This window comes from Spermophilus citellus (assembly GCF_964194105.1).
Source record: "Spermophilus citellus genome assembly, chromosome: 12".
Classification (NCBI taxonomy): Eukaryota; Metazoa; Chordata; class Mammalia; order Rodentia; family Sciuridae; genus Spermophilus; species Spermophilus citellus.
Window position 1 is genome coordinate 72,063,285 of NC_138198.1, and position 27,209 is coordinate 72,090,493.

Genomic DNA, 27,209 nt, shown 5'->3' on the forward strand with positions numbered 1-27,209 from the left:
ATTCAGGATAGTTTTATGGAAAGAATACTGAATCTGTGGTGAGAAGATATAATAGGCGAAAGATTTGGTTTGGTATTAACTTATAGCTCAGTTGGTAGGTTGCTTGCCTCGCATGCACAAGGCCATGGGTTCAATCCTCAGCACCAAAAAAAGAAAAAAAAAAAGAAAGAAAGAAAGCCTACTTTTTTCAGAAACATCATTTCCTAAATGAATTATCTAAGATTAAGTTCCTTAATCTCCTTGGGCCTCAGGGTACCTTACTGATCAGGATGGTAAAATAATCAATCAGCTTGTCTCACAGGGCTATTAAGTGCAAAAAAAAAAACCAATGCTTATCCACTGTCTTGTTTCTCAAAGATTTCTGGATGCTTAAGTGGGTTCTTGCTTCCCTAACCATATTAGGAATTCTGGGTACAGCAGCACATGCCTGTAATGTCAGCAGCTCAAGAGGCTGAAATAAGAGGATAAGGAGTTCAAAGCCACCCTCAGCAAAAGCAAGGCACTAAGCAACTCAGTGAGACCCTGTCTCTAAATAAAATACAAAATAGGTCTGGAGACGTGGCTCAGTGGTTCAATGTCCGTGAGTTAAATCCCCGTACCCGCCCCCCGCCAAAAGAAGGCTACAACTAGAGAAGAGTTTGAAGATTTCCAGCACAAAGAAGTGACAACATTTAAGAGATAGAAATGCTTATTACCGCACTATAGACATGTATCAAATTATAACACTGTACCCAATAAATATGTACAAATATTACCTATGTCAATTTTTAAAAAGGAATACAGGACAAGAAGTGTCGAGAGATTTCAAAGTTTAAAAAATAAATACTGTTTTGTTTGGGGGAAAAAAGGGGCTGGATTTTGGTTAGTGGAAGAACAACCCAGAACAACCAAGTGAGTAAAAAGAATAATATACAACTATTTCTTTACTAACCAATTAATAAGACATTCGCCTCCAAACTCACTCCCTGAAGGAACTGGAGGAGACATTCACATGTTTTATAAGGAGATAGCAATTGTTTTAATTGCTATGAGAAAAGAAATGTAGCTCTCCTTTCCTCTTCACAGACTCTGCAGCTGGATCTTCACGGCAACCCTCGATGTTCTGGCACCCACAGATACAGACCCCCCACTCTGAGCCCAGGGCTGATGAACAGGTGGTGCCCTTTCACAAAATGCAAGTTCTCCCTGAACTTGTCAGTTGTTGAACTATAGTAGTCTACCCTTACCTATGGGGATAATGCCCCCAGATGTCCCAAAACATCCCACAGATGCCTGAAACCAGAGATAATTCCAAACCCTACATATGTCATGTTTTTACTATATATACACACACCTATGATCAAGTTTAACTTATCCATTAGACATAGCGAGAGATTAACAAGAACAACAAAATAGGACAATTGTATCAATATAATAAGCTATTTAAAACTTGTAAATTATCAAGATTTTTTTATTTAATATTTTCAGGCCACAGTTGACCAGAGGTAACTGCAACTGCAGAAAGCAAACCACATAAGAGAGGGAACTCCTCTACTCTGACTTCTCTGAACAAACACAAGGCAGAATATTGATGCCAATCTCTAAAACACACATTCTTAATAAGATGAGGGAAAACATAAACACCACAGGTTACCCTAGGCAATGTTAGGGGTAAGCACATTTGCATTTATAGCAGAATACCTTCTGTACTGCCTCTCCCCAACCACACATGTGCAGGCACACACATGCACACACATCTCAGACGCATTTTATGGGGGGAGGTACTGGGGATTGAACTTGGGGGCATTTGACCATGAGCCACATTTGCAGCTCTATTTTATTTAGAGACAGAGTCTCACTGAGTTGCTTAGCCGCCTTGCCATTGCTGAAGCTGGCTTTGAACTCCCGATCCTCCTGTCTCACCCTCCCAAGCCACAGGGATTATAGGTGTGCACCACCTCACCTGGCTCAGATGCATTTTGAGATGAACATGTATATGCACCAAAATATCTTAGCTCCAGGCCTCTATGCCAACTTCTATGGATAAAGTGGATTCACTTCAATATGGTATTTGCTGCTCCAAGTTTTATTTTGTGGTGTTCACTCTGTTGAGCCTGGTTTGCAGATATGTGATGGATGCTGCAGGGTGGAAGTTAGCCAAGGTCTCTGTAAGCCTCTCTTCCAACCTCAAAGCAGTGCATTTTGACCTTATTATAAATGCTCCAGGGAAGTCTTATCTGACTTTAAAAGGCAGTTCTCTTAAGGCTGGGGGATGAAGCTCAGTGGTACAGCACTTGCCAAGCCGGCCCTGGGTTCAATCCCCAGCACAAAAATACATAAATAAGTAAATAAATAAATGGAAGTTCTTGGGTAAAACTGTGTGTTATGTGAAGGAAAAAGAGGGGATTCTCAATAGTGGCACCTCTATTTTCATTTCTGAATGTAAAAGCAATGACATGCCTTTTTTCTCTGCTAATCATGAAGTCAACTAGATCTCTACCTCTCCCCTAAGGTGGTTTTTAAATTATTTGTTTATTGGCAACTCTCAATATATCAAAAGACACCACCTCAAAAATCATGCAATAAACTCACAAGTTGATAGGTACATTAAAAGCACTTATAAAAAAATGATTTTTCAAGAGAAGATGGAAATCACCTCTCAGAATTAAAACACATCTGTAACACCCATGAATCCAAAGAACTGCTACTAGCATACAGAATAATTAACTAGGACAATGATATTATCTCATTGGAGATGGTTAATGCATAAAATTTTGTTCAAAAACTGCACTAGTGAGCTCAGAGCCTGGTAGGAAACTGGGTTCCTCAGCTTTTCAGTGAGATGCCCACCCAAGCCACTATAGTAAACCTAGAGAAGGGAAAGGCTAGCTAGTGTAGAAAGAGACCCACACATTTCTGTAGGGAAATAATGTTGGCTATAGAATTAGTGATTAAGCTGTTGTTTCTTGAATAGTACTGAAGGATAAATAAGAAAAATTAAAAATGTTTATTCTTTTATTTTTTCCAACACCGGGGATCAGCATTTATGTCAACTTACTCCAGTAAGATTTACATGATGGCTCTCAAACCATTTTTTCTCTATAGTGCCAAACGGCCTCAAAAAATAACACTCATAAGAAAGCCAGCCTATTGGTCAACAGGAATCATGGGTCAGATGGATGTGACCTCGATTTAGTAGCGGTTTCTCTCTTGCCATGGGTTATAGAGCCTGCAAGGTCCCATTTTTGACTTTCCCCTCTATGTGTGTCCTGAGACTCAGATTTAGGGCTGAACACGTGACCTGCATCATTTAGCACTTGAATCCCCACAGTCATCTTCTCAGCTCTGAAGAAACTGGGAGAAATACCCCAGAATCCCAACTCTCCTCACATTAGTCCCCTGCTTGTCGTCTTTAATGGTTTCTGTTCATGTCACCTGCTGCCCATCACATTCCAAAGAGAGCTTCAAGTACTCCTGCCCCCTTCCCTACAGCCAGCCCAGGCGCATGGCCAGACATTCCGCTCATTTGCCAGGCAGGTGTTCATTAACATTCTAGAAGCCATTTATATCAGCCCCAATCACTTTTTCTTTGGGGGCGGACGGTGCTGGGGATCAAATCCAGGACCTTACACATGCTAAGCACATGCACTACTACTGAGCTATACACCTAGCTCCTCCAAACTTCAAACATCAGCATGAAATGGCATTACCATGGGACACTTCTTACCGCTTTCTCTAACCTCATCCATAAAATTCTCACAATTTTAAACTTTCTTGTCTCTGTTTAAGCTCTTTACTAGATGCTCAAATAGGCCCTAGTGCCAAGAGCACTGCAGAAATATTCATAATGAGTATCAGCCACTCTACTATGTTTAATTTGTAAGATAAAAGTATAGGACAGTCTTGGCATACTCTATGTGAGTGATCTGCCCTCCAGGACTTCCATACCTCATTGAAGAGCATACAAAGTGCATTCCTAGGAAAACTCCACCAAGATGCTTCGGCTTGCAGCTGTTGTGGGAGTTTGTGCTGATTACATGTGGCCTATTATTCTACATCACTGGCAGATGGAATCTAACAGGACAGGAATCCTTATTAGAGTATGGTCAGTCTTGGAACTAATACTGTCTTCTTTAATCTTCCATGGCAACAAACAGTTCTGGGAAAGCTCCCAATGCTTCCTCAGATTTCTAATTCAGGCAGAGAGTATTTTGGGTAAAAGATGGTTTAACTAAGGGGACTTTAAACATGTATGCATGCCATTTTTCTTTAAAGATACACCATCATATTTTAACATCTCTGAACTCAGATTGCAGGTCATACCTACTGCATGTCATGATCACTGACAGCTTGTTTTATTTTCTCAATGGTAGATCTTCTAATCAATGGCACAGCCCATGAAAATGGTTTGTCCACATAAACAACAACTCCTGGACTGCTTATATGACACAGGATTTAAAAATATGCCAAAAGATTCTAGGAGTCTTCACCTTCCTTATTTTTTTTTTATTATGCACACACACACAGCCTTGATCCTACTAGCCTTCCTAGTAGGAATAGTTACACATTTCACACATACACCCCTTCATTTCCCCCGAGTTTTTCTTTGGGAAGGGGAAAGGTATTTTGAATTTAAAAATTGTGCCTGCCCGTTCCCCTGCAGTCTCTGTTTCCCAGTGGTGTGAGATCCTGTCTGAGGCTGACAAGTTGTGTGGCCTGGGGCACATTATATACTCTCCCTGAGATTCACCTTCTCAACTGGAAATGCCCCTCTCCCCCAGCTCACTAGGTTTCTTGGAGGATAACAAAGGAAAAGACATTTACAGGAACCACCCCTGGTACCACACAGGAGGAGGCTTTGAGTGGGCCCTTCCTTCTAGTTACCTAGTCTTACCTGCTACTTCTAGTCATTACTACCCAACCCCTGCACCAGCCCTCACAGGAGGAATTCCCAGAAATCACTGCAGAGGAAGATCCCCCAAGCTAGAAAACTACCCTTTACCTCTGTCTTTTACTGAAAATGTGTTCTACCACCTGGCTGGACAACTTGAAAGAGGAAGGCAGGGCAATGGGTCCGAGACTGACCACACTCTAACAAGGGTTCCTGTCCCATCAGATTCCATCTGCCAGTGACCTGGAATAACAGGCCACGTGTAATCAGTACAAACTCACAACAGCTACAAGATTGAGCTCTTCAGACAAGCCAAAGGGAAATGAGCAGAAGCAGGAGGAGGAACTGAGGTGGCTGAATTTAATGAGTTTTAGGTTCAAATGATGTGGACAAAGGCCACCTCTATGCATTTTCTAATATCTGGCTTCTGATTTGTTCTGTAAAAATTGTAATTAATGGGTAGGAAGCCAGTTATAGTTATTGTTCCTTTACAACTTCTGGAGTCACAAAAATATAAAACTTCAGATTGCACTAACTCACTAGAATAATTACATATTGTAGCTGAGTTGTCCGGGGCCTCCACTTTGATGGAAAAAGATCACTTGTCCAAACAAGTCACTCCAAAGCCTCATCTTCATAAAACAACAGTTTGGAAAACTCTTGGTTTACCCTTCATGAGTCTAACCCAACCCTCAGCACCTCTCCTGGGTGGGACACATTTATCTACCATGAGGGAAACTGGCAGAAGGGATCATCTCCTGTTGAACTCAACTCAACCCTGGGAGCTGTGAAAGCCACAGAAGCCAGGGTCCCACCCAGGAAGTCCTGAGGTAATGGCCTGGGTGTGATATGAACGTCAGGTGTCTTCAAAGCTCCCCAGGGATTCGGATGTGAAGCCAGGGTTGAGCAGCCCGTGGCTAAAGGGTTTGATCCTTGGCAGGCATTTACACACCCCTTTTCCTCATGTCAGTAAACCAGTGGTACAAGAGGCAACTCGTCCAAGAATGCCTCTTGCACTACTGTTCTCTAATCCTCCTGCAGAGAAAGATCCAAACAACTACAAAATCATTTTAAAGGGCATCCTAGGTGTTTTGTAACAGGTTGAGAGCAAAGGTGAACATATAATACCACCTGCTACACATCAATGCTGAGTCAGAAAATCAGGCCAGCCCACCCCTAAGAAAATACAGGAGTGCTGCTCAGCAAACTATGATGCCCAGGACAGCCCCCACCACAAAGAATTATCTAGCCAAAATATCAGTAATGCAGAGGCTAAGAAACCTGCTTAAGCAGATTACTCAAAACTGATTGCTCCAGCAATCCAGTGGTTTTTTTTTTTTCCATGAGGATTAGACGACATCTTGGCCTCAATACTTCAGTGACCCCATGAGTAACCTTTGTTTACCAATAAATCCAACCACCAGCCAAAATTCCTACATATGAGAACTCTTGAAAATGGACAAGAAATTCCTGCCATTACTACAAAATTCAAAAGTAGAAGAAAAGCCTGACCAAGCCCCTTGCTGACTCAATAGTCACTAGAGAGACGGTCCCTGCAATTCTGAAGTAGGAACACATGAGGCCATTTATCATTCAGATTGTATTAAACACACATATTGGTCCAAAACCAGCAGGTGTAGCATAAGATTACACAATCTTTAAATTTTCTTGTTTTCTCTATTTAAAATAACTAACACAGGGAGGATTTTTCAGCAATGATATTTGCTTCTCTCATGAATGAAAAAAAAAAAAAAAAAAAAAAACTGTTGCTTGCCTTGTGAATAAATGCAGAGGAGTAAGCCTTCACAAGCCTGGTCACATCCCCGTAACCCAAGAGGAATGCTGGATACCCTGCACCCCTGCACTGGCTCCCTACAACTGATCCTTCTCAAGGCTCTCCCAGTCCACTCATTCCCACTCCTCCCACCAGAAGAGAGGAAGCCAAGTGGGATGGGGAAACAACTGACAAGGATCTACCCATACTGTTCGAATTAAGTAATAAACACAAACATGGGTCTGATAAATACACATTGCCTTGCCTGGGTAACCAACTCACATTAGCACCCAAAGATGAATAGTGTCTATATTCTAATGCCAACTGTCTGATAAATGTATCCCATGCTTTCTACAGTCCTTTGTCCCAGTAGAACTGTTCTGGGTCACAAGAAAGTACATCTATGATATGACGGAACAATTGAGAACCCAACCATGCCACACCGACATTCTTTCAGTAAAAGAATTAACCAACCTGTACAAATAAGCCACAAGGAAAGGGGCCCTGGGAGAGCTTAGGGTCTCTCTTTTCTCTGAGGTTCATCTTTAGGTCAATAGAAATTCAAATGCTGCCTGACTAACTGCTTAACAGTAAGATGTTCTATTTGGCTGTATAACTATACACGGAACTTGGTGTTTTTTCAACGCTGAATAAATTTTGATGACAAGGTAGAAAAAAAAATTGCTTATTTGGCTCATAACCATACCACCCAGTGTATGATGGCTCACTTGAGTCAGAGAAACTCCAAACAAGCACTCTCAGAAAAGAGAGAACATCATGGACTATTCTCCAAAATTTCTGTTTCTTTGATTTTTGATTCTGAACTTGGGGATAAAAGTTACCCAAATGACATTACACCATAACATGACATGTAAGACATAAATACAATAGGCCTCCAAGAATCAAATGTAAATTGTGAAAATAGAAGATTTTCTATTTATTCCCAAAGCACCAACAACGCTACAAACTTGCTGCAGTTAATCATCTAGGGAAAGTCTAAATTATTCAGAAATAGATCTGCTTTGTCTATATTTTTAACTATTTTTAGGGAAAAAAGCTTGAACACGTTCATTTCACTCAAATTCACAAGTTCTATTCTAGTGCTCAAATATCAGAAGAAAAATTTTGAAATATTACCTTCCAGAGTGTCCCATATCCCTAAAATGTTTTGTTAGTAGAAGGAGAGAAATGGCAGGGTCTTAAATCCCTTGGAAAAGTCTTTAAACCTCATCACCACCTCTAATGTGGGCATCCCAAAGGCACCCTCTTCTGCCCAGAGAGGCCACCTGGGCACCACAGTGCTGTGGTGAGACTCCTCCAGAAACAAGAGGTCATTCAGCTCACAGGAAACCACCTGGTGCTGCATGGCCCTAGTGATGAACCTGGCTGAATGTTCAGGAAGTTGACAACAGAAGGGCTTTGCTTATCACTAACCAAACAGGGAGATTTTATGACTCATTGTCAAAAAAAAAAAAAAAAAAAAAAAAAAAAACTTGACCTAGAGTAGAATCACTGATTTGTATTAACTGCCCTGGGATAATCATTTACAGAATCAGAAATTCCTTTCCAAGAGATTTTTAGATAATGGTACTGCTCTTTCTCAAGGGAAAATAAAAATGACAAAACCTTTACTCATTCAAAAAAACGTATAGGGATTGTTTAATAAGGGCAGGGATGTACAGACTCGTATATACCAACAGGCAAAGATGTGAGTGCTCCAAAAGACCACGGAGCTGTTCAAACTGCTGGCTGACACAGACAACTACACCAAGAAAGCTCTTTCCACTCTTTGTATAGCTAAGCAATCAAAACAAACCATGCAAGTGTGCCCAACTGATTTTTAACAAGGATACAAAAACAACACAATGAAAGAAAGATAGCCTGGTCCACAAATAATGCTGGAGCAAAAAAAAAAAAAAAAAAAAAAAAGGCAGAAGAAAGAAGAAAACAGAACCTCAATTTAGTCTCACATCTTAACACAAAAATGAATTCAAAATGGATTGCGGACTTAACTGCAAAGTATAAAACTTTAAGAAAAAAAAAATCACAGAAAACATTCAAAGTCTAAGGCTAGGCAGAGAGCTCTTAAAATCAATGCCATAAGAGAAATACCCATAAATTGGACCTCCTCAAAATAAAGAACTTTTGCCCTAAGTGAAAACCTTGTTTAAAGGACAAGCTACAGAAGGGGGAAAAAATTGCAAATTCATATATATGACAATGGACTAGTATCTAGAATGTACAAAGAATTCTCAAAACTCAATAGTTTTTTAAAAAAAGTAAAATAAACAAGCCGTTCAATTATAAAATGTTCAAAAAAGACATGAAGAGACATTTTACCAAAAAAGGAGGTCCAGATGGCAAACAGCTTATGAAAATATCTGCAACATCATTAGCTATTAGAGAAATGCAATTTAAAGCCACACTGAGATATCCTTTATCAGAATAGTTTAAGTAAAAATCAGTGATGACACCAAATACTTGTGAGGATGCAGAGAAATGAGTTCTCATACCTTACCAGCAGAACATGAAATGCTACAGTCACTCCAGAAGGCAGTTTGAAATTTTCTTTAAAAAACTCAACATGCAATTGTTATATGACCCAGGAATTATCCCAGAGAAATGAAAACTTGCTTTCCCACAAAAACACTCATGTGAATTCTCACAGAAATTTTATTTGTAATAGCCTGTGAGATGGGGGTGGGGATGCTTTCCTTTTCTTCTACTTTCTCAATCTGTACCCTTCTATGAGCAAACATGTGAGGGTTTCTCCTACCAAGCAACTTTCCTACACACTGGCTGGGTGACCTACAGTAAAATACAGTTTGGACACTCTCTACCCAAAGTCAGCATCAGACCCTAGAGGTGAGCAACTCGGATCTACAAAAACTATACGTACTTCAGATGCCAATTGCAAGTGGTGGGTCCCCAGGTTACCCATAACTTCTGTTCAACTTGGCTAAAATAAGAAGTCCCATAACCCTACCCTAGGGTTCAATCATTTGCTAGAATGGCTCACAGAACTCAATAACTTTGCTTATATTTAGCCATTTATTATAAAAGCATACTACTATGGAGGACATGCATGGAACAATGTGGCAGACACCTGTAAGCCCAGGTACTCAGGAGGCTGGGGCAGGAGGGGTGCAAGTTTGAGGCCAGCCTGAGCAATATGGTGAGATCCTGTCTCAAATAAAAAATAAGAAGGGATGGGAAAGTAGCTCAGTGGTAAACTGCCCCTGAGTTCAATCTCCAGTACCCTGAAAAAAACAAGATGTGGGGTATCACATGATTGGCCACTGATGATGAGTTCAACCTTCAGCCTCTCCCCTCTCTCCTCCTCTCTCATCCTGGAGGTAGGGGACTGGGCTAAAAGTTCCTCTGTCCAACCATCCTGAGGCTATCCCAGAGCCCCAGCCACCAGCTGTCTCATTAGCACACAAGACACTTATCACTTTAGAGATTCCAAGGGTTTTAGGCAAGGTGAGGTTTGAGACAGAAAAAGGGATAAAGATGGAGAAAACATATTTATTTGTGCACACTTAGGTCTTGGAGTACTGCATATACAACACATGAGATAGTGGTCCCTTAAAACTGTAATCATGTAGTGACCTTGTAGCCATCTTAGTTTGTGTTGTGTCTGCACAACAACAAAATCACCTAAGGATTCATTTCTCAGAAATTCTATTTTAATAATACACAAATACACTATGTTTCTTCTTATACAATACACACCTATGATAAAGTTTAATTTATACATTAGGCAGAGTAAGAGATTAACAGCAATAACAAATAATAAAAGGCACCAAACATAGAAACATATTATAATAAAAATTATTTAAAACTTGTGCATTATTTCTGGAAATTTACATTTTATGTTATCTGCTACAGATGGACACATGTAATAGAAACCTGGGAAAGTAAAACAGCAGATAAGGTGGGATTACTATACAACTATACTGGAACTCTCTCACTATTGTGGTTAAGGTACCTTGTCTATCAAATGTCGTCTCTCTGTAAGCTTGTTCTTGTTATTCTACCCCCCTTCTACTGTGAACCAAAAGGAAGAAAGAAAATCTCTTCTACCACAGTGAATGCTGTGATTTGTGAAATCATACTTTGATCATTTTCTTATTTCTGCCCTATAGAATATATAGTTTCCAGTTTCATATGAAAAAAAGCAAAACAGATATATCGTGGGATTATTCAAATTACCAGCACTTTTTCCCACTAGTTTTATCTTTCAGGTTTTCCACAATAACCATGCAGCAGTTCATCACATGGAAAGGCCTATTCAGAGTTTGGAAAAGAGTTATGGAACCCTTCCATGAGGAGGTGGCATCTCCAAGAGAATGATAAAGAATGAGCAAGACATCGTTGGCACAGGTGGGAATCAGGGAGGAATCCTGGGGAATAGAGGTACAGACCATGACGCTGGGTGAAACCTGTTAGGGAGAGCAGGGTGGCGTGGGAGGCTGAGGGGGCTACACTCCCTCCTGTCAACCTTACCTTCCTTCTTCCTCCTATAATGTCGAGATGAAAGCAAAGGCATAATAAATACTACTACAAGTAGAGATTAATTTTATATAGAAGCATTCATGGGTCAAAGAAGGATGCAGGCATCCTTCCCTGCCTACCCCTGAGGACTGAACCTGAGCTGCCCATTGCTCTTTGGCCCCACATCAGACACAGGAGCACCCTGTGAAAGACCCTGCTCCAAGCAGACGCCACAGGGCTTCCCTCCAGTTCTGATCTAATAATTAGCCTCTTTCTAAATCTACAAACAAAATGTAGGAGGTGACTCCAGAGGGAAGATCTGGAGGAAAGAGCAAAAGGAGGAGGGTTGCTGGGAGTGGAGAGGCCTGGGTGAGAACCCTGCTGTATCCCGGGCAGCTGCCTAACTACAACTCACTCAGCCTTCCCAGACCTCAATGTCCTCACCAGACCCTGAGAGGGTGGGGCAATCACCTCACCACCCTCCAGGCTCCAACACTCAGTAAACCTGATGTTATGGTTTGGATCTTAAACATTTCCCAAAGGCCCATGTGATTTGGTCCCCAGCCTGTTGTGCTATTGGAAGGTGGTGGAACCTTCAAGAGGTGGCACCTAGTGGAAGGGCATTAGGTGACTGAGAACATGCCTTTGAAGGGAATATTGGGATGTTCCATTTCTTTTCTCTCACTTTGCCTCCCCACTACCATGGAGCTTTGCTCCACTACACACTCTCTGCCACGATGTACTGCCTCACCACAGGCTCAAAGGCAGCAGGGCCAAGTGACTATGGACTATAATCTCTGAAACCTTAAGCCAAAATAAACCTTTCCTCTTTATAAACTGGTTATCTCAGGCATTTTGACACAGTGATGGAAAGCTGACTACCTGAGGTTCTGGTATAGATATGACTAATACAACCACTTACTCCATCTGACAAACACACACTCACTCCTGCCTTTCCCTACTCCTTTCCCATAGCCACCATTTTCTCTGTTTTCCAGCATAACAGAAGTCACACAAATTGGTAGAATAGTTCTTTGACCCCTGAACTCAATTAACTAGCATAACCCAATAAACTAGAACACACTTGAACCAGACAATTGCCTTTCCTCCTGAGGTCTCAACCACAGCTCCTCATGAGGAAAACCCTGCTCATCTCACAAGGTCACTGTGAAGCCAGATGGATGAGATGCCTGAGGTGAGCACTAAGAAGAGAGCTTTGGGACTTTCCCTAGACTAACAGAAGACCTCAGTAGGATTTTGTCTTGATTTTTGACAAGAACTGGCTCCCAGGACATGGATTCCTACTGACCAGAACTAACTGTGATATGCTCTGTCTCATCCTCCCAGCAGCAGCATGAATCAGCCATTAGTACTATTTATGGTTGTTTAACGAACACACACACCCTTTCTTTCCAGCAGCCAAAACTGTTCCATTACAGCTTAAGCATTTGAAAATATTTATGCCAAGTCTTTCTGCATTTGCTGCCCTGTTCCTAACACTCCATGGGCCTCTGCACTCTGCCTTTCCAGGCTGGTCACCCCTGCCCTCCTGTTCTGCAAGAAAAGACACAAAAGGCTCACAGGAGCAGTGACAAAAGTGGTTCAGACACTGAACACCCAAACGCAGATACACACATACACACACACACACTCACACACACAACAGAAACAGACACAGCAATGTATGCACACCGAGACACTGGGATACTTACACAGAAATACAAAGATACACACGTGGGGACACATGCAAACACACACACACACACACACACACACACATATACATCACACACCAGACTCTTCTCAAGTTTCAGTGTTTGGGAAAAGGCTTAACCAGACGCTCCCAATTCTCCTTCCTCCCACTCTGCAATTCATTGTAACTCATTATTAACCTAGCAGGCCGCATAACTGGGATATCATTTAAGACACCAAATTTTCCCTCCTTCCTGATCTCCTGCTAGAATTTCCCTCTCTCTCTCTCTCTCTCTCTCTCTCTCTCTCTCTCTCTCTCTCTCACACACACACACACACACACACACACACACACAGAGTGACTAGCAAATGAAACCAGGTGCTGCTCTATTCCTTCCTGAGCTAACACACAAAACACCTGCCCAGGAAAAACCTCATGACCTACTGACCCTATAACATGGTCAGTGTCCTAGGAGGTGCCCTGACAAGACTTTGCCCAAAGACACTTCTGCTGGCTCACCCAAGCTAATCTCTGCTTAAGAGGGAAACCATAAATCTGGAAGCACAGATATTATTTTACTGCACTGAAGCAAAAGAGCAGCAAACTATTATGTCTGTGCAACTAAGTGTCCAAACTTTCTGGCTCTGACAGTTTCTATATAATGACACACACAGAAAGTCCTTGCCCACTGCTTGAGAAAACAGAAGAAAGATGTCCAGAGAGAAGAGAAGTGCGTAGAAGCCATGACACAGAAAAACCCATGTGTACAAAGCAGCTTGGAGTTCTGTGGGGGTTGAGGAAATTGAGGCAGAGAATAAAGCAGGAGGAAGAGTCAGGGCCAAGCTGTGATTAGAAGTTAGCATGCTTACCCCTGAGGCTCCAGAGCTGCTATTGGGAGGTTTCTGCTGAACCCTAAGATCAAATCCAGTTTGGGTAATATAGCACATTAAGTTATCCTAAGCCCTCCTCCCAATGTATAGTTAGAAATGCTAGATAAATGTAAATAACAAAAACGTATACACAGCTTAACTTGGGGGGAAATTCCTCACCATCAGAAATGAATAGAGATTGAAAAACAGAACAGTTAGCACACAAGAGTATCAGGGGATGGGGCTGGGGATGTGGCTCAAGCAGTAGCGCGCTCGCCTGGCATGCGTGCGGCCCGGGTTCGATCCTCAGCACCACATACCAACAAAGATGTTGTGTCCGCCGAGAACTAAAAAATAAATATTAAAAAATTCTCTCTCTCTCTCTCTCTCTCTCTCTCTCTCTCTCTCTCTCTCTCTCTCCTTAAAAAAAAAAAAAAAAAAAAAAAAAGTATCAGGGGATGTGTGTGGAAATGGTACAAGTTACCAGCCAGAGGCATAGGAAGAGGCTTAAGGTAATGCACCCAGACAACTGGCTGAGAGGTGCACCCAATGAGGAAGAACTAAAAATCACTAAGGGAGGCAGAGGATAAGCCCTCCCCCCTCAGGAACCCAATGAATAGAAACAATCTCTTTTGAAGTGTAAAAATGCCCTAGGCCTATGCCACACACAGGTGTGATGGCCACACTGGCATCACCCATTTGATACAAAACTCCTCAAGCCAGAAATCAAAAGTTGTGTCTGAACCAATCAAACAAACTGAGGCCTCTGGGAAAGACCAATGGAAAAATCTCACTAGAACAATCAGCAGACCCCATAGGATTCCCACTATGATGAGCTTGCAATAAAACCCACTGTGAGTGAGGGAATGTCGGATCTTTGACAAACAGAAGGATTAATAACACCAAGAACTCCTGAAATAACAGAACAGACTGAAAGACTAAGACTTAAAGCTGCTGAAGTCTTAAAATAACAAACAGCAACAATGAGGAAAAAAGAAAATTCTGTGAAAAAGAACAAGCAAAATCATTTTTAAATTCTTAAATGCAAGGTAAATTCACTGAAAGGAAAAACTTCATGGAGATTAAAACAGTAATTGTCTTTTTTACAAAAGAGAATTAGTAGTGTGGATAAGACCTGCAGAAGTCAACCAGAATGTAGCAAAGGGAGATAAAAAGATTTTTTAAAAAACACTGAGAACATTTAAGTGACATGGAGGATGAAATAAATAAGAACAGCTGACATAAGAAGGCCCCACCTAAGACTAACTGATAATTCTAAAGAAAATGTTACCAGATAATAATAATATGAAAGACAGGAGTTGATTGGAGTTGAAGCTTTCTTAGATAGAATGTGTAACTTCCCAACCAAGAGAGAACATAATGATTACAAAGTTAATTAAAAGGGAAATCAACGCTTAAAAAAAAGAAAGAAAGGAAGGAAGAAAAAATCATGGAAAATAAAGAGAAAATACAATGATAGGGACAAATTTACCTATATCAATAATCACAATAAATATAAATGGATCAAATCCATCAGTTTAGAGATTCTCAGATTCCATTTTTTTAAAACATAGCTATATTCTATTCATGAAAAATATACCTAAAACAGGGCTGGGGCTATAGCTCAGTGGCAGAGCGCTTGCCTAGTATGTGTGAGGCACTAAGTTCGATCCTCAGCACTACATAAACAAATAAAATAAAGGCATTCTATCCATACATACAATTTTTTTTTGAGGTGTTAGGAATTGAACCCAAGCACTCTACCAACTGAGCTATATCCCCAGCCCCTACTGAAAAAAAAAAATGTTTTAAATACACCTAAAAGATAGTGCCAGAAAAATAGAAACCAAAGGCATCACAGAAAAGCTACCCTAGGCAAATATAATCAAAAGAAATTTGGTGTAGACAATTAAAGCAGAAAAAGTAGCAGCTATTCAGCAAAATTGAAACAAAGAGGTCATTACCAAATTAAAAGACAATAATTTATCACAAAGAATAGTCTCAACTGTTTACATTTAAAAATATGGTCTCGGGGTTGGAGTTGTAGCTCAGTGGTAGAGCACCTGCCTAGCACGTATGAGGCACTGGGTTCAATTCTCATCACCGAATGAAATAAACAAAGACATTATTGTCCATATACAACTAAAATGTTTTAATAAAAATATGGTCTCAAAATATATAAAGCAAAATTCGACAAATTATGAGAAGAAAATTAAAGCTCACAATTATAATGGGGGATGATGGATACAGAAAATGTGAACAACTCGGGGCTGGGGATGTGGCTCAAGCGGTAGCACGCTCGCCTGGCATGCGTGCGGCCCGAGTTCGATCCTCAGCACCACATACCAACAAAGATGTTGTGTCCGCCGAGAACTAAAAAATAAATATTAAAAATTCTCTCTCTCTCTCCCCCTCTCTCACTCTCTCTTTAAAAAAAAAAAAAAAGAAAGAAAAGAAAATGTGAACAATCAATTAACAAACGATTTTTTTCAAACTTTTCCAAACTGCAACAATCCACTGATGAACTAAGTCAATGTTATAACCACCCTTAAAAAATGAATTAAACTGAGTATAACTGAAAGTATCAGACTCCACTCTATGACAAAGATAAGCATCTCTCTGTAAAATCTTTGTTTGTGTTTGTATATTGAATAATGATATAAAATGCATTTCTTGTGTGGGTTACAGTTAAAAATCCAAAGGATCATTGGTTTGGACTGAGTTCCTGTATTAAGCTAACTGACCACACCAGACCAGAACAAAATGGAATACTCATGATGAAGCTCCACACCACCACATCAAAACTAAAATGTCTATCTGATCTTACTAGAAAGCAGGAGAGAGGCTATAGCACCCAACGAAACCCAAACCTCCAAAAAGCCAGTTTTAGCCAGCATGATATGAAAGCCCCTCTGCTTATAGAAAAAACAGAGAAGCAACCTGAAGTTGACCCATCAGGTTCTTTTCCTAGAATTCTCTTTCTCAGTGCCCACTTTACAAAATCCACTGTTCTACCAGCAAGAGCTCTCATTCTATCTTGCAGAATGGAAGCTGTCACAATTTATGAATGGTAAATACAAGTCAATGAGATACATCACTAAATTTGCCTTTTGACACTCCTTTTCAACAATCCTACTTCACTGGCATGATCTATCACATGTCTCTCTCCCTTGCAAGTGCCAACTAACTAACGTAGCTACTTATTATTTGGGTCTACTTTATAATAGGCACTCAAAAAACTGAAGACAGAATGAAATGGTATTGAAAGAAAGCATATCATCAATCTTTAAGATGTGGAAATTAAGATAAGGTTAACCACTTTCAATTTTTGAGATATTCCCCCAGAGTTGAGTGCAATAATAAATGTATCAAAGGGAAGGAAGCAATTATTTGAGCTTTGCACAAGTGGAATGATGTGTGGGCACCTACGTGAACAGGCAACAGAGTGCAAGCAGGCAATCTGGCTAGCCAGAACGGATAATTCTAGAAAGGTCAGCCCTCTTGTCTCCTTCTCTATCAATGGAGAAGGTAACTTTTCCATAATATACTTCTATTAGTTCAATGAGGACCAGAGGATACAGTCCCTTGTCATCCTTCTGAAATGCTCTTTTCTTTTACTCCAGGATTTATAGCCAAGTAACAAGAAACCCAATAGGGAAAGAAGATGGGTCAAGTAGTAATGGTCCCCTATGTCATTCTTAAGAGTTAACAACTTGGGTCCAAGGCAAGTTTGTTTAAGCACAGAGGAACACTTCTGGGATGTAGAAGAGAAAAACTAGAAATACTGTGTAGCATTAATGTACACTGTCAGCCTTCAAATATTTGTTTGAGGTGAGACTGATGAAAATATGGCTACAATAGAGACAAAAATTTTTGAAGTTAAAATTCACATAATATGAGGCTGGGGTTGTGGCTCAGTGTTAGAGCGCTTGCCTAGCACAGGCGAGGTCCTGGGTTCAATCCTCAGCACCACATAAAAATAAATAAATAAAATAAAGGTATTGATAATTACAACTAAAAAATAAATATTTTTTTTTAAATTCACATAATATAAAATTAACTATTTTCAAGTGAACAATTCAATTGCATTTAGTACATTCACAATGTAATGCAGCCACCACCTCTATCTAATTCTAAAACATTTTCATGACCCCCCCAACAAAACCCAAACCCATTACACAGTTAGTCACCCTTCTTCCCTCTCCTTGACCCCTAGAAACTACTAATGTTTTTTGTTGTTGTTATTTTTTTTTGTACTTTTTTAGTTGTCAATGGACCTTTATTTAATGACTTTATTCATATGAAGGCTGAGAATCGAACCCAATGCCTCACACATGCTAGGCAAGCACTTTACCACTGAACCACAACCCCAGCCCCGAAACTACTAATGTATCCCATCCATGTGAATTTATCTATTCTGGGTGCTTACTATAATTGAATCATACACTATGTCTGGCTTCTTTGACTTAGCAAATTTTCAAAGTCCATCCACATTATATCATGTGTCAGTGAGAAAGAAAATTCCTAAAACTACAAAAGCAGAAGAGCAGAACCTAAAGCACTTAGCAAGCAAATGAAGATAGAGAACCAGAAAGTTGGTGATCACTGCCATCATATGCCTCAGTGACTAAAAGGATAGTGGCACCATCACACATACATGAGAGGCAGGAGGTGGCGCAGGTTAGCACAAGGGGTGGTAAATTTGAGCTGGACATGCCGAGTCAGAAGTGCTAGGAAAAGTTCATATTAGAGATATCCACCAGGCCACTGAAAATTGTCTGGAGCTTTAGGGAGAAGGCCCAGGGGCAGCTGCAGAGATGAAGTTGCATGGAGCTGCTTTGTTTCACTGACCTCAGCTTTAATTGTATAATAGAAATCATCAACAAATTAGGATCTGTACATCTGCAATAACTTCTGTTACTCAGACACAGACAAAACATGAACTGTCCTTGCCTATTTAAGGATGTCCCACATTCATTTACAAAACTTCTGAGGTGAATGACTAGCAGCAAAGTTTGGGATCAGAAAAATCTTATGCTTATGCTACAGAAAAACTCATAGTACATTGTTCTAGTTTGTGTGAAAATATCCCATCCACAGAGACAAACAGTTGGCAATAAATATCTCCCACAAAACCTCTGAATCTGGTATCAGTAGGTGTCATCACTCTCTGCTTCCAGCAAAATCTATCAGCATTCTAACCCTCCTGAAACTCCTGTCAGTTTTACAACTCATTTAGAAGTTTGATATAAATATGCAGTCCCACTGGTCTGACTGCAAATCTGGAGATAAAATACTTATTTCATCCAATTGAGCAATCCCTCTGAGTAATTTTAACCCATACAGGGAGGGGCTGATCTTTCCACTTCTCATATCCACCCTGAGCCAACATCAGGCTATTGAAAGATCCTTGCCTCACTTTGGCCTTGCTTTCAATGTTTTCTTCAAAGTAATGTCAAATCCTACACATATTGATTTAAATGTATGAAAAAGAATCTTTGCTTGCTTGAAAAATACATGCAGTCAGCCCTCTGTGTCCAGGGCGTTCCATACCTAGAGGCAACTAAACCATGGGTTGAAACTATTCTAGAAAAATATACTGCATCTGTACTGAATATTACAGACTCTTTGTCATTATTCCATGAACAATACAACATAACAACTATTTGCAGGACATTTATATTGTATTAGGTATTATAAGTGACCTAGAGATAATTTTACATATAAAGGTAGATTATGCATAAGTTACATGCAAATATGCCATTTGATAAATGGGCCTTGAGCATTACAAATTTTGCTATCTGTAGAGGTCCTGGAATAAATCTACAGATACTAAAGGATGACTATATATTTTATATATGTTTGTATATACATTTTCATATGTATATTTATATATTAACACAAAAAACATGCACAAACAAATCAACTTATAAAATATACTTCTAAATTGTTTTCTATACCTGCAACATCAGACTCAAATTGGAAATGATAAGTAAGGAATTCTTTGTGCTTTTGATGTATAATGAACAAGGAAAAAAAAATAAAAATTTAAATTTAAAAAAAAAAGAAGGAAAACAGTTTACAGCATACCATCAAGAAAGTTTAGACCAAAGAAAAGGAGAGAGTAAAAGTACCAGGAACTGTAAGTACAGAAGAAAAAGATCCACAATTAAAGAACAAAGTCCCTCTCATCAGGGAGCAAATTCATGTGTAAGTTGAGAGCAAGGGTCACCCATGATGAAAGCCAGCTCTCAGAAGCTTGCCAGGTGCCCCAGGAAGCTGTGATCTTCCCCCTTTATTCATCTCTTCAGCACCTTCTAGGCACAAGGAACCCCCCAGTGAATCAGACAGACAAAGCTGCATCCCTGTCCCACAGAGCTTGCATTCCAGAGGGCATTAGGGGCAGATGGGATACCTGAAAAAGCATGTTGAGATGGCTGTGCATTGCTGAGAGCAGAGGCAGTGAGGGAGAATCCAAAAGGCAGCAGCACTCACTTATCTGCTATAATTTGTATTTTGCTATCTTTGTGCCAGATTAAAGCATGGGCACCCCAAGAGCAAGACCTGTACTGCACGTGCACATATTCTTCTGCAGAGCGTAGAGTCAGGCCTGAACAAAGTGTTGTAGAGGACATTTGGATGGATGGGGAAAGACTGGGTAAATCAGGAAACATATTCCCCCACACCAAAAAAATAAAACTGCCAAGTGAAGCTGTCAGCAGGTAACATGCCAGCTTGAACCAGCATCTTCAAGCGTTCATCAATAATATTTAGTTTCATCAATATGCAGGATGTTTTCCAAGAAAACACTCAGCTTCAATTGTATAACAGAAATCATCAACAAATTAGGATTTACATTATTGTATACAAATGAAAAATACACATACACTATTTTCTAGACCACATTGCTAAAATAATCATTCCCTAAAATTAAAAAATGCCAATAAGTAAATCATATTGACTGAATAATAGTTATATATGTAGGTAGCAATTTATTATCTGTTTACAGAACTTTAACAGGCAACCAAAACAACTTTTCAGCTCATTGAAAGAAAATATTCAAGTAAAAAGCTACTGCTTAATTCTGTATTCCAGTAAAAAGAGACCCTACCGACACATTGAAGGGTTTAATGATCAGCTCATCTAAACAGAAATTATTTTAAAAAAAAATAAATATTTTAGGCTTTGCAAGCACCAAAAACCACCATATCTTTATTCCATTCCTTGCTCTTGGCAGGTTTATTTTGTGTGGGTTTTTGTTTATTGGTTTACAATGCTAGAAAAAATGTAAAATCCATTCTTAGCCCCTGAGCCAGACAAACAGGCCTCTGCAGCTTATGTACTCCTGCTTTCTAGCACAACAGAGATACAGAGTCCCAAGTTCCTAACAATTAAACCCTAAGGGGAATGCCCACATATTTCTGTATTACCTCTTTCAATCTCTCCAGCTCATTCTGGAGGGCCTGTTTGGATATTTCCACTTCAATCATCTGCTGTCGGAGAGTTTCATTTTCATCTTCAGCTTTCGAACGCTTTTCCTCTACAGTCTCAAGTTCATGGTGCAATCTGACAGATACATCTTTGGCTACCTGCATCAACCACACAGAGATCATCATCACAATGTGAAGCTTTTTATGTGCTAAGGGTATACTCAGACAACTTCAGAGACAGAATCATTAAGTCCAGTGGTATTATACCAAATAGCAAAGGCCCTGGCAATATTTAACAGACGTAAGTTCAACCAAAAAAGGTATTACAGGTTGAACATCTCTGATCCAAAATTCCAACATCTGAAATGCTCCAAAATCTGAACCACTTCTGGTCCAAGCACTTCACATAGGGATATTTAGTCTATAATTTAAAATATGAAGTTAATATCATGAGGAAGAATAAGACTTTTATGTGGATTGAAAGGCCACTCTGAATAGCACCATTTCCTCATAGAAAAGCACCAAGAATGCTAATCCCACCCAGGTTCAATGCTTTAAATGATAAATTAAAAATATTAATAAACAAATCAATACTTCTTTTCCCTAAAGTTCTCCTAAGCCTGTCTGCTGAAAGAAACAAATCAAGTAATTCTGTTACAGTAAATGTTCAATGTAGTGAAGTTTCAAATTTTCTACTATGGCTCTAGCTTGGCTGAAACATTGGAATGTTCAAAGCAATTAAACATTTCTATTTTCTAAAAGCAAATGAGGACAGAGATTTTGTAAAAGTAATATAAATCACCCTTTATCACATTGAATGACATTTTGTTAGTGGTTTATAACTTTGATGGAATTATAAAGATTCTTTTCCTGTTGTAATAAAAGACCAGATGAGATTTCACAAGTACTTCCATTAGGAGGAGGATGTTATGCATAATTCAATCTAGATAAATGATTTGATAACCAGGTCATGGCAGAAGCTTTGCTGTCTGTAGGGTGAGCAAAGGGTACAAAGTCTGGGGTTTCTTCACCTCATTCCCATTCCTGTCACTGGTTTTCACAGACACTTAAACAATTAGTTACTATCCTATTACTCCTTCAGTTAAATCACCACTGTAAAAGTCTCACTTTAGTAGGGCAATCTCAGGCTTTCTGAATCCCAGAAACCTAAATAACCATAAAAATAATTAAGGGAGATGGTCAGCTTTGAAGAATGGCTCTTGACTGTCTTGACGATCAACAGATTTTTTTTTTTTTAATATTTCTGATCCTTAGGAAATCTCTGTACAATTTATTTTTCTTTCTTTCTTTATTTTTATTTATTTATATTTTGGTACGGGGGATTGAACTCAGGGGCACCTGACCACTGAGCCACATCCTCAGCCCTATTTTGTATTTTATTTAGAGACAGGGTCTCACTGAGTTGCTTAGTGCCTTAAAGTTGCTGAGGCTGGCTTTGAACTCGTGATTCTCCTGTCTCAGTCTCCCAAGCCACTGGGATTACAAGCATGTGCCAACCATGCCCAGCTCTCTGTACAATTTCTATCCAATTGTCAGACCAAATGGCTGGTATTAAGTATTTTTCATTGTAGATTCATTATTATGATGTTTTTTAAGGTTTAGTTCAGTCCATTTTATGACAGATATAAATCTTGGTCCATCAAAGTCATATGACTACACATACCTCTTAAAGCATAAAGTAAACCAAGTACGTTTATGCTGACATCTATTGAGAAAGATATAAGCAGAAAAAAGAACATCAGGAACATGTGTACTAGTTTGCTAGGGATAGGGTTGGGGGGTAACTCAGTGGTAGAGCCCTTGCATGAGAGGTCTTGGAGGTTACATTTTCAGAGGAATGATGTAGCACACAGCAGCCCCTCGGGAATGCCCACTCCATCAACCCCTCCTACTCACCTTCAAGTCCTGCTCCAGGCTTCGGATAAGCTCACCATCCACCTGCCCAGTCTCTGCCACTTTCAGGCTTTTCTGCTCTGCTTTCCTGAGACGGTACTGCAGGATTCGGCAGTTTTTGTTAGCACGGTCCAGTTCTCGCCGAAGTTCCTGCACCTGGTAAACATCTTCCTCTAAATAACTATCTCTCATCTCTTCCATCTCAGCACGGAGTTCATCCAACTCATCCTAAGAAACCAGACAGAGCATATTTATGAGTGACGCCCATCTAGAAAGGATGGCACCTCTCTCCTTCATCCACCATCCTATCAGCTCATGAAATGTCTGTGTGATATAATACTTCTCACATGAAATAATATTACCAAATGTCTGTTCAAATCTCATAGACAAAGAAACTAAAATCCAGCCTGTATTATTCTTTGTAGCCTTTTGGAACCTATTCCACTCCCAGTTTGTTCTTAACACCATCAAAAATGAAATCAACTTTGCAGATAACTAAATCTTTAGAGTGAAACTCAACACTGACCTAAACCTGTATCTTTAAGGCACAAGTTAGGTACTAAGATGACTCAGACAGACTCTACCTTCAAAGAACATAAACTTTAATAAGATAATAACTTAACTACCCTGGAAATATAGCATACTTGCAAATGTCTCTAAAACTCTGTCTACAATACAAATCTCAGCTTTGATTACATGACTCTATTGAACAATGAAACATTTTCATTATTTTTTCATTATTTCAAATACACATTCAGTTTATATTCTTCAAATATACATGGAGTTTATATTTTTCCCATTCTTCTCTCCTTTATTTCCCATCTCTCTATTCTTTGTCACCAATATGAAAACAATCTGAACACCAGATGATGAAAAAAAAATTATAAATGTTGTTTTGGACTAAGCTCCCACACTAGGCCCCAACAGACCAGGCTAAAAATTAAAATGATACCATTCATATTAAATTCCATGTTACCAAATCAAAACGAAGTTGTTCTGTGACCTTCTAAGCAATCAGCAGAGAGATAATAGCAGAATGCCCCCCCTCAACAGGTCAGTTTCAATAATAATGAAGTTCCCTGGGCTTTAATCCTTAGGGGTGGGAAAGTAGCCTAAAGTAACCTGATGTTAACTAATCAGCTATTTGTCTATGGTTCTGACTCCCTGTCCCTGCCTCACAAGGAAAGTAACATTGAAACCACCATCTGCTCTTTGTTCTTTTGTTTCTGCTTTCTTCTGCCCTTCTCCCTCTATAAAACAAATCTCTGCCTAGCACATGGGAACACTCATTGGATTTTATGGAACTAAGTGCTGCCTAATTGAAAAAGTACAAATAAAGCCAATTAAAATCTTTATAAACTGTTGACAAGGAGAACCCCCCTAAAGCCCTCTACCCTCTAGAGCCACACCATCAGTGAGTGCTGTTTTCTTCCCAAAGGGCCTGCACTCTTCCCCCAGCTCAAACACCAAGGCCCCAGTTCTGGGACCCTGACCCAGGCTTCCAGCCCCTCAGCCATACAGACACACCGCGGCTCCAGCTTCCCCTCAGGCCCTCTAATCCTCCCAGCTCCATCCAGCAGTCATCCTTTAATATGTAAATCAGACCACCCCGCCCCCTGCCCAAACCGGCCAGGGCTTCTTTCTTTCAAGTCTACCCCCAACTCCCTCCCTAAGGCACTGGGCCTCTCCAGTTGAAGACTGCCTGCAGAGGACACAAGGTCTCACCTGCTGTCCCCTTGCAGGTCTCCGGGAGCTCATTCTGTCATATTATTTGGGAAGTCACGTAGTCCACACTTCCCCTGACCCCAGGCCTGGAACCCCACTGTCTTTAACCTCCGGCTTTAATCTGTTTTCTTCCCACTTATGATCATCGTCTAACATTATTTGTGCTTTTTTTCCTATTTACTGTTTTGTTATCTACACTAAAAGCTTCCAAGGATCAAAACCTTGCCTCTAGGATCTTCTTTGCACCCAGAGCAACATAAGGGACACATCTGCCTCTCAAAAAGTATTTGTGAGATGAATACACACCAACAGTCAACACACACACAGACCATGTCAACAAAATGACTAAATTGGACTTCCTACACCTTTGCTTTATTTTGGTCTTGCAGCCTAATTGTGAAAACTTCCCCAACATATAAATAAAGCAGCAGTATACAGGATATACATTCTAATGAAGTAACCTTTTATGATTTAATGAGGGGCAATTTGGAAGAGATGAAGAAAAGCATTTTAGGGCTGGGGCTGTAGCTCAGTGGTAGAGTGCTTGCCTTACATGTGTGAGGCACTGGGTTCTATCCTCAGCACCACATAAAAATAAAGAAAGATATTGTGTCCATCTACAACTAAAAAATACTTTTTTAAAACAAAAAGAAAAGCATTTTAGAAATTTTCTTAATTTGTTCAATAATTAATTATTTGAATGCCTCCAGAATAAGATGCTTTCAGTTTCTATTTATTTATTTAATTAATATCGAGGCTCCAGAAAAAAACTCTCTCAGACTTAAGACACCCCAAATTGTCAACTCTTGCCCTACTATTCACCCCTGATTCTTACTATTCTTGCTAGTCCTACATTTGTTCTAAACCTAGAAATTTATGTAAAGAACACAAGTTCTTTCCCAACATCAAAGGCTCAGGTAGACAAGATACTGAACAGAAAGAAATCTCTCTCTTTTTTTTTTTTTTTTTTTTGGTCCTGGGGATTGAACTCAGGGGTCCTCAACCACTGAGCCACATCCCCAGCCCTGTTTTGTATTTTATTTAGAGACAGAGCCTCACTGAGTTGCTTAGAGGCTCTTGCCATTGCTGAGGCTGGCTTCAAACTCAGAATCCTCCTGTCTCAGCCTCCCCAGCTTCTGGGATTACAGTTGTGTGCCACCATGCCTGGCAAAAGAAATCTCTTAAAGATGAGTTTACCCTAGATAATATTAAGTTAAGGAAACACAACAAATAAACTTGGAATCCTATGGGAATATATGGGTTGGAACAAAATGGGGGGAAGATGATTCTCCAGTCATCCTCAAGTGTATGCAACGGTCTCCAAAAGAGCACAAATATGGCAGCTCATTCCCCTAACCCCAGCTTGCAGCTTCTCTCCACTCTGGTCACACTTCCTGAATAAGAGAATGTCCTACACAACTGACCATGACTCAAAATGAAAGCTGTTTCAGTGGACTATCAAGGAGAACCCAAGTGAAAGAAGATTGCTTTATCAACTCCCTAGTGGTCAAATGGCTGGGCTCCTTAGGAAAGTGCTCTTTCAGGAAAGTGCTTGCCACACCTCACCAAGAGGAGGCTGTCACAGATGCCTGATCCCTACACTGAGGCTGTGATGATGGAAACTGTATCCCCAGCCTACCCCGCGCTAGAGGAGGCTAACCACAGACCAAAGGCTTTAAAATGGGTTTATGGTTGTTATTCTTTCATAAAGAGAGAGTTATTCCTGAATCTTCAAAAATCAAGGTCAAGTTTCATTGCTGCCCTATCGATCGGACAGATTAGATTTTGAGAAAGAGCCTAACTGCAATGCTTGTTTCTGAATATTAGAAGTAACTAATAGAAAATAGATCAATACAAGCAATAATACCTGAACGTATACCAATAAATCAACATGTATATAGACATATAAATACATAGTGATTCAGCTCCTCTGTTAATGGAAGGAATTGTTTGTGATTGCTATTCCTCCTAAAAAAAAAAAAAACATGTTTTAAAAAATCAAAATCATTAAAACCTGAAATTACCTGTTACTCAAGCAAAAGTTTTTAAAATTTGAAATAACCAAAAGAAGATGCAAAATACAGCTTCCAGATATAAAAATGTTCTGCAGCCTTCAGACTTTGCAATTAGGGTGGACCCCCATCCACCTTAATGTTAAATGCTAGTCGTGGTCTATAGATGTATAAACAACCATCCCAGGCTTTAAAAAAAAAAAAAAAAAAAAAAAAGTTTAAGGGCTAGACACACCCATGCCTTCAAATCATTGGGCAGGCTATGCTCAACGTAAACAGCTAATATTTTTTTGGCATAAATAATCACCAACATTAGTTGCCCAGAAAAGAAAATTAGGGAGGGACCATAATTGCACATATTTGAACCACTACTTTTATAACTTAAATTTTATCTAAATGTCTAAAACAGAAGACATCCTTTATTA

At 39.8% G+C, this 27,209-nt stretch overlaps 1 protein-coding gene across 7 annotated transcripts in view; it reads right to left on the bottom strand.

The window, feature by feature from the left end:
- The window catches only part of MTCL1 (microtubule crosslinking factor 1), a 124,737-nt gene that overhangs the window by 90,834 nt on the left and 6,694 nt on the right, over positions 1-27,209 (bottom strand). For all 7 annotated transcript variants that reach the window (XM_081262882.1, XM_081262886.1, XM_081262881.1 and 4 more), the window contains exons 2-3: positions 23,051-23,275; positions 21,134-21,292 (exon numbers count right to left, since the gene is read on the bottom strand). In XM_081262882.1, coding sequence (XP_081119008.1) covers positions 21,134-21,292; positions 23,051-23,275 — 384 coding nt within the window. The remainder of the gene's footprint in view (positions 1-21,133; positions 21,293-23,050; positions 23,276-27,209) is intronic.